At 40.9% G+C, this 10,882-nt stretch overlaps 1 protein-coding gene across 1 annotated transcript; it reads right to left on the bottom strand.

Moving 5' to 3' along the window:
- Positions 1 to 4,672: 4,672 nt before the first annotated feature.
- On the bottom strand, positions 4,673 to 5,401 carry OLIG1 (oligodendrocyte transcription factor 1). The gene has a single exon (XM_044666857.1). The coding sequence runs from the start codon at positions 5,399 to 5,401 to the stop codon at positions 4,673 to 4,675; it is 729 nt and encodes a 242-aa protein (XP_044522792.1).
- Between the last annotated feature and the right edge of the window lie 5,481 nt (positions 5,402 to 10,882).

The raw sequence follows: 10,882 nt of genomic DNA, 5'->3' as shown, positions 1-10,882 counted from the left end.
TTCAGGTTAAGCTTGACACAATACTGGTGCATAATAAAAACATTCATAGCTTCAGTCCATGGCATATACTTTCATAAAACACCTTAGTGCACATGCTTTAATGGTCACCACCTTTTATACTAAAGTATTTGAGGGGGATTGGTTTTTCCAATTTGTTTTTCCAAATCTTGCCTTACACTACAGTAGCAAAACACTTGACGACTTGGGCATAATGATGATTATTATAATTATGGCAGGGTCAATCTCCAACCTCATGCCACCCCATCTATTTCTTAGGTTTATAGGAGTAATGGTCATATTTGTTGTTTGCTGAGGCTAGATGGCACCATGGATAGAGTGCTGAGCCTGAAGTCAGGAAGACTCATTTCCTGAGATCAATCCAACATTTAGCAATTGTGAAACTTTGAGTAAGCTGCTTCGCCCTGTTTGCCTCTGTTTTCTCATCTGTAAAATGAGATGGAGAAGGAAACAGCAAACCACTTGGGTATCTTTGCCAAGAAAACTCCAAACAGAGTCACAGAGAGTTGGACACAAAGGAAAAAACTGAACAACTACAAAAGTTCTAATTATGTTTACTTTGCAACAGTTTGTGTTCTTTCCCTTACTATATTTTCAGTAATTATTTCTTCCAATAGAATAATAGTCAAAGGATCATAGATTTAAAGCTGGAAGAGACCTTAGAGACCAACAAGTCCAACTCCATTAGTTTATAGATGAAGAAACTTAGGCATAGACAATGATTTGCATGGGATGCCGTAAGTTAGTAAGTATTTAAGGACAGAATTTGAACTCAGGTCTTCCTGATTATAGGTTCAGGGTCCTATTCACCATACTACTTGTCTTTATTCTAAAACTCTTCCTGAGTTCAAATCTGGCCTCAGACACTTAATACCTGTGTGACTCTGGGCAAGTCACTTAACTTTGCTTGCCTCAGTTTCTTCTTCTTGTAAAATGAGATGGAGAAGCAATGGCAAAGTACTCCAGTATCTTTGCCAAGAAGACCCCAAAGAGAGTCACAGAAAGTTGGGACACAACTGAAAAATGATGGGTTACCACCTACATCTCCAGGCAGTCTATTGCACTTTGACATAGAAGCTATTTCCTTGCATCAGGCTTCAAGTAGCCTAAATGCAACTTCTACTCATTGCTTCTAATTCAACCTTCCAGGGCTCCTCTGGGACTGAAATTTGGCCATTGAAGTCTAAATCCCTTTCTTAGGACCCAAGTACAAAAAAATCTAGTGCAGAAGGAATCACCTACCTTTCTGGTTCAGGGACCACAGTGGGCAATAAAGAGGCAGGCAAAGTATGCCCAGCTAAATCACTACTATTTCTTTGCCAAATGTCTCTTGCTAGGGCTAAGTAAACCTTTTATTAAGTATCAGATATTTTATGACTTTTTGTTTGTTTAAAACCCTTACCTTCTATCCAAGGCAGTAGAGTGGATGGGCTCAGTGTCTGAGATCAGATTTGACCAGGACCTCCCATATCTAGGCCTGGCTTTTACTTCATTGAGCCACTTAGCAGTCTCTCTGACAGTCTTAACTTCATTTCAGTCTTGAACTCGAGCTACCAGACCAGTCTGAATCAGACATGGTCTGCTACAGAGGCCAAACAAATCCAAGGTCTCTTTCACATGACGGAGTTCCAAATATTTAAATATTGCAGTCATGCCCAGCCACCACCTTCCATGTGATTCTTTTTCTCTGGGCTGAATATGTCCAATTCCTTCAAATGATCCTTAAAACTATTTTGTTGTGCTTAAATTTAACCTACCTACCTCTGTCTAAAATAGTCTTTGACCGTCTTAAGTGCAATGAGATTTGTGTTCTCCTGGCCAATAAGGTTGTAAATATAGTACCAAAGCTCCCATAAGAGAGGCAATAGTGCATTCTTTGCTTTTGAGGTAATTAGGGGCAAAGAGAACACCAGTTCATTCTTCTCCCCTAACCTCCTTTTCCTTTATGAAGATCAAGTCAGTCCTTGAAGGTATGATGTCATGCCATACAATATCCATCAGCTTATCAGTTCAAGTAGAGACCATATCTTAATTATTTTTTGTTTCTCCATTGCCCAACATCTTGTTTCCAATTCAATTATTTAAGAATTTAATAAATGTCTATTGGAGCTGTAGGAGAGAGCTCATGTGAATTCAATTTTTTAGAAATTTCATTCCAGTTTGATTGTTTTCAGTTATTGTGCTCAATTTCTCTATTTGATTCCTATACTGGGTTATTTTTAATGTTAATTTTTGAAGGTGTAGAAGAGATAGAATTATATTTTAAAAGCTAGTAATTTCTAGTTACAGGGTGACTAGAAGTACCAAAGTCTGAGGAAAAAGATAATCAAGATTATGAGATGGAGTGGTTTAGCAACCTCTGTCCCATTTCTCTTTTTCTCATTTAGTCAGGAAGGTGGTTCTTGGTTAGCATGAAGGGAAAATAATCTGATACCTTTTCCCCCACTCTTAACCCTTTACAATCTATAAAGCTCAGATTGCCCTTTATAATTGGCCCACTGAGAAATAACTTTAGAAAGAATAATCACTTAGTAGCATGACCTGGTAATATCAACATGAATAATCTGCTATGTGATCCTAAGTCACTTCATTATATTTCAGTGTTCTGTACGTTTGGGAGTTGACAATAAAATGTGAACTGTAACATATGCCAAGTCACATTATTAACTGGTTTTTGAGACAGAAATTTCTCTTTCCCTTTAAAAGTATTAATGAAAAACAAATGTCTTAATTTACTGATATATCAGCCAAAGCTGGTTATAAAAGTCATAGAAAAGAAATCATAGATTAGCTCTTCAAGATAATTACTGTCTACTTAGATAAAGCAGATATTGGCACCCAAAATGAGTTGAAAATAAGTTTATCTTACAACCTATATTCCAGGTGAAAAACATTTGGGAGATGGTTGCCTGCTGAACTTGGGCAATGATTTAATAGAACTGTGGGGATTAGAATTTCTTGGCCCTCCACTTCCATCTTGTTGCCAATTTCTCACCTGATACTTTATCTATCCAAACTAAAAAGAAAAAAAAAAACAACAACAACAAACCTCTCTGTGTGTGATGTTCTGTCTTTTTAAATGCAAAGTCAGTCATTTTATCGTCTAGTATTCCTTCATAGATTTAGAATCATGTCCAGAAGAAATCTTTAAATACAGACAAGTCAAGTAGTTGTTTATGTTTTTATTTATTTATTGTGATGATTCAACAATACAAGAAGGAAAGAAGGTTAGTTTTAAAATGGGCTTTTAACAACAAAATTCCCAACAATAAAAATCCAAAGTCATATCCTGACATTAAAAAAAAAAGAATACTTAATGCCCATTACAAATCAAGACCTGAAATCTATGTACTCTAATATGGAGTAAATGGAAGAAACATGGCTGTGATTTTATTAAAACTTCTGTTAGAATCCATTTCCCAGAATGGACCTACAAGAAAACTGCACTGATCGCTTTTGTCTTTCTTAATGAAATACAAGTTAATCGAATTCTTTCCCCCCCTTTAAATCAGAGTATGAGAGGACTGTACTTATTTTCAGTAATCTAAGAAAACTGTTGCTTGAAGGAAGGGCATTATACGAATGTATACTAAAGTCAAATGCTGGTTAGGCTAACCTGAAAAACTGGCGAAAGTGGACAGCTCTTCGTTTCCTTTCCTAAAAGAATGAATAGCAACGGCCAGGGGGAAAAACAAACAAACAAACATTAAACAAAATAGAGATTACACCTAAAAACCTGTGAGGTTCCCTGAAAAATAATGAGCTGGTTTCAAAAGAAAGTAAACATCGTCCGAGACCAGCATTTCCAACAAGATTTGAATTCGTGAAGGCAGTTATCAAGCTTGCTCACCCTCAGCCCTTTGCAGAGACTCAGCCCACCCGCCGCCTAACCAACTCGTTGGGCGAAAGTTCACACGTAGCAGTCTGTGATTCTGTCCCTATTAAGAAGTCTTCCAGAAACCCGAAGGATTCCTCGTTCCAATCCTCGAAGCACATTCCCCTCGAAGAGTCCGTCCGAAGCTAGTGAAAAGTAGACACAAAGGCTGCTATTCTCTCTTTCTGGAGGGAAAAGAACCCCACCCCCCTGACACCCACTTCTCATAACATAAACACCCGAGGATGGCTTACTGGAGCCGAGGAAAGGGTTGCTTTCTTGCAAGCAAAAGAAGAGATATGAACAAACATTTAGTGATGGAGGGAAGGACAAGAAAAAGTTAGCTAGATCTACATCCTTCGGGGCAGGGAGGGGTGGAGCGGGGAGGGGTCAGGAGAGAAGAGGGATGGATAGGAGAGATCTGGCTCCACTCTTTATTTTAAGCTACCCCGCTAGCAAGCAGGAAATCTACCCGGAAAGATCGCCCTCAGAACTCCAAAACGAATATCTTACACTGTTTCTTCACTCATCACGTCCCCATAACTGCAAATGTACTTGGAGGAAGTCTCCAACCCTCCCTTAAAGAGCCTCCATCTCTTTCTTTCGGTAGTCTCACACCTCTCTCGACCCCCGCGATCTTTCTGTGCTGCAGATGGCTCCGGGGAGCTGGGACTGGCAAAGGGGCGAGGGTGGCAGTCATATCAAGGAGGCAGTGGTGACGGGGTGGCAAGCTCGGGAAGGAAAAGGGAAGAGGGGTGCAACGGGGTCTGCCCAGTCTCTTCACTTGGAGAACTGTGTCTGTACCGCAGCGAGCCCGAGGCCTGAGGGAATTAAATGCGGGAACTTGCAGATAGCACAGGTACACAGACCAGGGCTGCCGGGTAGAGGGAACTGGCCACACGGCGGCTCCTCCAGCGACAGGTACTTGCTGGAGTGTAGAGTCTCCGGGTGGTTCACGCCCCCTGGGGCCAGCAGCACCGAACCCGGGGCGGCGAACAGGGGCAAGCCGGCGAGTAGCAGCCGCGGCCCTGGCCCGCTCATCTCGCCCAGGATCCGCCGCAGCTCCTGGAGGGAGCTGCCCAGAAGAAGGATGTAGTTTCTGGCAAGGAGCAGCGTGGCGATCTTGGAGAGCTTCCTGCCGGGGGAACTCTGGCAGTGGGCGGCAGAATAGGGCATTATCACCTCTCTTAGAGCGTCCATGGCCAGGTTGAGATCTTGCATCCTTTTCCTCTCCCGGCTGTTGATTTTTCTCCTCAGCTGCTGCTGTTCTTCCTTCAGCTCTGTCTTGTTGCTGCTGCTGCTTCCGCTCTCGCCGCAGCCGCTGCCACCCTTGGCATTTTTTCCCACGCCTTGCTGGAGCTGCTCGAGAGGTGGCTCCAGCTTCTCGTGGACTTGCTTAGGAAGGAAGGTGGCAGTGCCAGAGGAAGAAGACAGCTGCTGCCTATAGCCCATCAACTCATACGGGGAAGCCCCGAGCTGCACATCCCCCGGTCGTTGTTGCCTCAACATCTTAGGCACGGCTACTTTCAAATGAGCTTAGAAACCTTCATAGTAAAAAGGGTGTGCAGGGAAAGTAGGAGAAGCGTGGTAACGAGTGAGTGAGTGAGTGAGTGAGTGAGTGAGTGAGTGTGTGTGTGTGTGTGTGTGTGTGTGTGTGTGTGTGTGTGTGTATACTTCGCGTTCTCGTTCGTGGGGGGGTTGGGTGGGTTTCCAAGCTCCTGGCAAAGATGACAAAGAGTCCACACTTCAAGAGCGCGCAGAGTGTTTTGCGAACCTTCCTTGCTCCCAAGATCTATCTGGTTGCGGGAACCGCTGCTTGTGGAAGCTGGGAGAGGGGCATATAGCGAAGAAGTTAGTGACTTGAGGTCCTTTAAATCCAGCTCTTGAACTTGGGGAAAAGAAAAGAACCAACTGGGTCTAGAGCCTGGGCTGAGGCAGGCTCTCATTGGCTGGGGCGCACACGTCGCTGCGAGTTGGGAGGGGGAACTTGGGGGGTGTAGAGGTGATTTTTGGCACTGTTGAAATAGTTTATTGTTGAGAAACTGTGTGATTCTCTCGCCGGGGTTCAGGCTATCACGCGATACGATTCTCCAGGAAGGAGAAAGAAGAGAGCCTTTTTTCCTCCTGATGGAGTTGGGGTGTTAGAGATGATTTCCTTGCTGCAACTAGAAATCCAATGCTTCTACCCAGTTCCATTCTCCCTCCTCCCGTTGCCTGCCAAGAGGCAGAAAAAGGCTCATTTCTCAACAAGGTGTGCTGTCCTTGGCATTTAATGTGATATCTAGGTTTTTTTCTGTCTACTCTTTCATTCCTTTCTTATATTGTAGAATTTTACAGATGGAAGGGTGCCTTGCAGCTCCTCTCATCCAACTGCTTTATTTTCTTTGAAATCATTTTCAAGAATAGGGAAAGTGGGGGAGATTATCTGTGTTTCCTCAGTCAAAATGTTTTGGATATTCTTCTTCTAGTTACTAAACTTTACTACTTAGTTACACCTAAGCTGGGGTGTTCTCCAAATTTGTCCATTTACAGGATTAAAAAACAACAACAACAACTCTACAGTGTACACACAGAAAAAACAGTAACTAGGAGTTGCAAAAACCAGCTGGTTAGTAAGATGTGCTTGGTGTGGAATATAAACACTTTGCCCTTTAAACATTACATCATTTGATTGCAGTCTAAAAGTACTATAGCCTCTTTCATAGAAATATACTTGACTACAATGTTTGAGAATCATGTTGTTGCTGTAGAAGGTTATAAAGGAAAGAAAGTCCTTTTAAAATGTTCAGATTCTTCTGCCATATACAAGGTATCCTTATGACTGCAGAAGTTAATAGAAGGAAGATAAATTTCCTTCACAATTATGTTCTGTGAGGCCTGACATTCAAAGACCTTTGATGAGTAGCAAAGGGGTATACTGGTATTAAAAGTCACACAAGGCTTGCAACTTCAGGAACTATACTCAGAATCTCCTTGAAAATTTGAATTTCACCAAAGGTCCTCAGTTTACTATGCCAAGTTTTTATTTTGAATCTTTACTTTGCAGAGATGGAATCTTTGTGTATTTCAATATATGGCTTTCCTTTTCCTTTCTCTTCTTTTATTTTTTTCTTTGCTCAGAATGAATACAAAGCATTCTTATAAATGCTTAAAAAAATCAGCACTTTAAGGTTTACAAAACACTTTTTTATACATTGTCCCTTTAGGAGAAGACCTACCCTTTTTTCATCTACCATTTACCAATGGGCAAATAAGACTAAGATTCCTGGAAATAGCAACTCCCAGACTTCATACCCAGACAGATTTCCTGCCCAATTTCAGCTCCCCCAGAAATTACTGTCTAAAGAAACAACTCTTGGCCAGATATGATCTGTTAACTTCTTCACATGGCTGAAGCCCACCTTCTGACCCTCCTCCCACTCACCCCCACCATCAGCAACTGCAGCCACCAAAGAATAGGAAAACAAATTCCTAATACAGTTTGACAAAGTTCTTGGGGCCATCAAAGGGTTCAACATGAGAAATGAACATGTTTTTATTAATGGAAATGACATAAAGATAACATATCTGCTTTGCCACTATACCCCAAGGACCACTGGACCTTTCCATCTGAATTGCACTTGAAACCTTCTTTATGTGTTATCTCACCATCCTATTTTATGTCAGCTCATTAGGAGGTGCATAGCTTCTAGGAATGGAGAAAGAGGTAATAGTTTCACTCTACTGTCCTTGGAAGGTCTCATCAGGAGTATTGTGTTTGGTTCTGGGCACTATAGTTTTAGGAAAATATGAATAAACTAGAGTTTTCAGAGGAGCACAACCAAGATGATGCAGGACCTTGAATCTATGTTATATAAAGAGTGACTGAAATAATTGGCATATTTAATTTGGAGGAAAGATAACTCAAAGAGGGACATAGTAACTTTCTTCAAGAATTTGAAAATTGAAGTAGAGGAGGAACAAGCTAGCTCTGTTTAAAGCCGGAAGGTAGTTGTAAGAGACACTTTTAGGTTTGATATCAGGAACAAACAACTTTCTGACAACTTGAACTGTTCAAAAGTGGTATATATATGCCAAAAGAAAAGGTGGGTTCCCCCTCCTTGGAGGTCTTCAAACAGACAATCTCTTGTTATAGAGCCAAGACTTTTGTTATTGAGAAGATTCTTTTTGCATATGGGTTGGTGTGGATTCTAATGAGGTCTCTTTAAACCAGTGGTTACCAAACTTTTTTGGCCTACCGCCCCCTTTCCAGAAAAAATATTACTTAACGTCCCCTGTCACATACTATCACTTCCCCCTTACAATTATTCACTGTCCCCCAATGCACCTGTGGCCATCACCAGCTCCCTGAATAGCTACAGCACCCACCAGGGGGCGGTGGTGCCCACTTTGGGAATCACTGCTTTAAACTCTTAATTTCTATAATTTTGTGATTCTATAAGAACTGGGATGGTATTGCTTTTCTATTTATATCCCCAGTGCTTAGTACTATACTTTGCACAAGATAATTGCTTACTCAATGCCTTTTCATATTTTTATTCACCTCATTTAATGCTCATGACAACCCTTATGGGAAGGTACTACAGTTTTGTTATTCCATTTTATAGATGAGGAATGTAATACTCAGAGAGGTTAAGCAATTTGCCCAACATGTTTCAGACTTGGATTCAAATCAAAGTTTTTCTAAGCTGTATACTCTTTCCACTATACCAGGGTACCTGCAATTTCCTACCAGTGTGAGAATTTAAGAGGCACAATATTTATATGAATACCACTATGCCTTCTTGACCATTGCTGCCACCATCCTTTCCATTCTCCATTCTGTTAAAGCAATTATTATAACCAATTACTATTTCCCTAGTCTAATTACTGGCAAACTTCAATCTCCAGCTCCCCCATCCCCTGGTATTCAGAGTTGTTGTCTACTTTCCTCTTTGACTTCTCCTATTTTATGGCAATCCAACTAAGTACTATCTCTTGCCCTCTGAAGCATACTCTCACCTTAGTAAACTTCATTTTAACCTAGATTGTATAAAACCTTTAACCTAGTTTGTATAAAAATGTGGACCTTTGTTTTCATGGAAACTTGGAATCATTAAAAGAGCTTTGTCATTTCTTGAAGGTAAATATGACCAGCTCTCTTCCTTCTGCCCAATCCTGTATTTTCTTTTAGTTTCCAATTGACTTTTAATCCTCCATCTGTACTTTTTAACATACATACATAAATATTGACACACCTCATTTTATTGATCTTTCCAGATATTGCTTTTTTTAAAAAATCATAAATCAAAGGTTTGATACAACCCTTATCTGAACGAATCTATTAGAACCATTTTCCTAAACAGCATTTGCTCATATCATGTCTCTTGGTGACATTTTGGTAATTCTCATGATATTTCAAATGTTTTTGTTATTGTTACATCTGTTATGATAATTTGTGATCAGTGATCATAATTACTATTGTAATTATTTTGGGGTGCCACAAACTGCTCCCATATAAAACAGCCAACTTAATCAATGAATGTTATGTATGTTCTGATTGCTCCTCTGACTCACTTTCCTCAGGCTTCCTTCTTCCATGAGAAACAACAATATTGAAATTAGGTCAATTAATAACCCTACAATGGCCTATGTGTTCAGGTGAAAGGAAGAGTCAATGGATGAAGCAAACTTCTTTGTTGTCTTATTTTAAGAAATTGCCACATACCCAAACAATTAGCACCCACAAGTCAGCAGCCATCAGCAACAAGGCAAGATCCTCCACCAGGAAAGATTATGACTTGATGGCTCAGATGATGTAAACTTTGTTTTTTTTTTGCAATACAGTATTTTAAATTAAGGTATGCACATTTTTTCAGACACAATACTGTTGCACACTTAATAGACTATAATCTAGTATAAACACAACTTTCAGATGCACTGGGAAACCAAAAATTTTGTGTGTCTTACTTTATTGAGATATTTCTATTGTTGTGGTAGGCTGGAGCCAAACCTGAAATATCTTCAAGGTATGCCTGTACATACATATATAAACACACACATATGTACTGTAAGAAGAGGGGTGATCAGGAAGATTGGGGTGTAGTGGATAACCCCTTAGGTTGATGTTTAAGGGCTTCTTCTCCCTCATAGCTCCCCCTTCTTACTAGGAGACAAAAATGGGGTTTCTTGGAAAATTGGGTATCCCTGGACATTCCTGCCAGGGTAGAGAAGTTAAATGAATGTCTTCTCCTTCAGGGGAAACAAGTGTGACCCCCAGTAAGATGTTCATGCCAGGCAGTGCACACTGAAGCCTCCCCCAGAAATACCCCACTGGAATCAGGTTTAAAAATGGAGGTCTGCTTTCCTTCCTCCCTCAACCCACACTGCCTCCTACCAATTGAGTTCACTCTGATCTGACTAAATCAAACTTTTAGGGTTTATTACAGGAACAAAATAATCAAGGGAAATATGATGGGTTTCTTAGGAAAAGGGGTACAAGGTATTCCCTAAATCCCCTCTCAGTCCTTCAGTAGGGTACCTGCAGAGGTTCTTCTGCATTCCCCAAATCCACAGCTTCTCTGACCCAATCCCCAAATAACACTCCTATAGCTAGAATTGTTACTAAACTAAAGAGGATAATGAAGGGCCAAGGCAATATTTGTGGGTCTCAGGGGTTGGCCCCCGAGACCCTGGCCAAACTGAAGAAACTTGTATATTTCCAGTGTGATCAGGAACCAATAGAGATCAAGGGATATGATCAATCTTCACTGAAGGTCTAAGGAAACTCTCCAGATTTCACTTTGTGGGTCCCAGAGCCCCCCCAAACCCACCTTCCTCCTGGGCCATAAACTCCAAAGCTTAAGTGTTCAGTTGGATCTTTTCCCAGAAGTCTTCGCATCAGCCCAACTGTCACTTTTGTCTCCTCCTGTGTTCCATCTCTCACAGTTCCAAAATGCTTTGCTTCTTACAGTACTTATATGTGCTGATGGATAAACTCTGCAGTTTGTC

Source organism: Gracilinanus agilis, chromosome 3 (genome assembly GCF_016433145.1).
Source record: "Gracilinanus agilis isolate LMUSP501 chromosome 3, AgileGrace, whole genome shotgun sequence".
NCBI classification, from domain to species: domain Eukaryota; kingdom Metazoa; phylum Chordata; class Mammalia; order Didelphimorphia; family Didelphidae; genus Gracilinanus; species Gracilinanus agilis.
The sequence above is the reverse complement of the archived record's forward strand: the minus strand, read 5'-3'. Positions and strand labels throughout refer to the sequence as shown.

What these genes read in the sequence shown, in the direction of transcription:
- OLIG1 (XM_044666857.1), bottom strand. Translation starts at nt 5,401, where the DNA reads ATGTTGAGGCAACAACGACCGGGGGATGTGCAGCTCGGGGCTTCCCCG.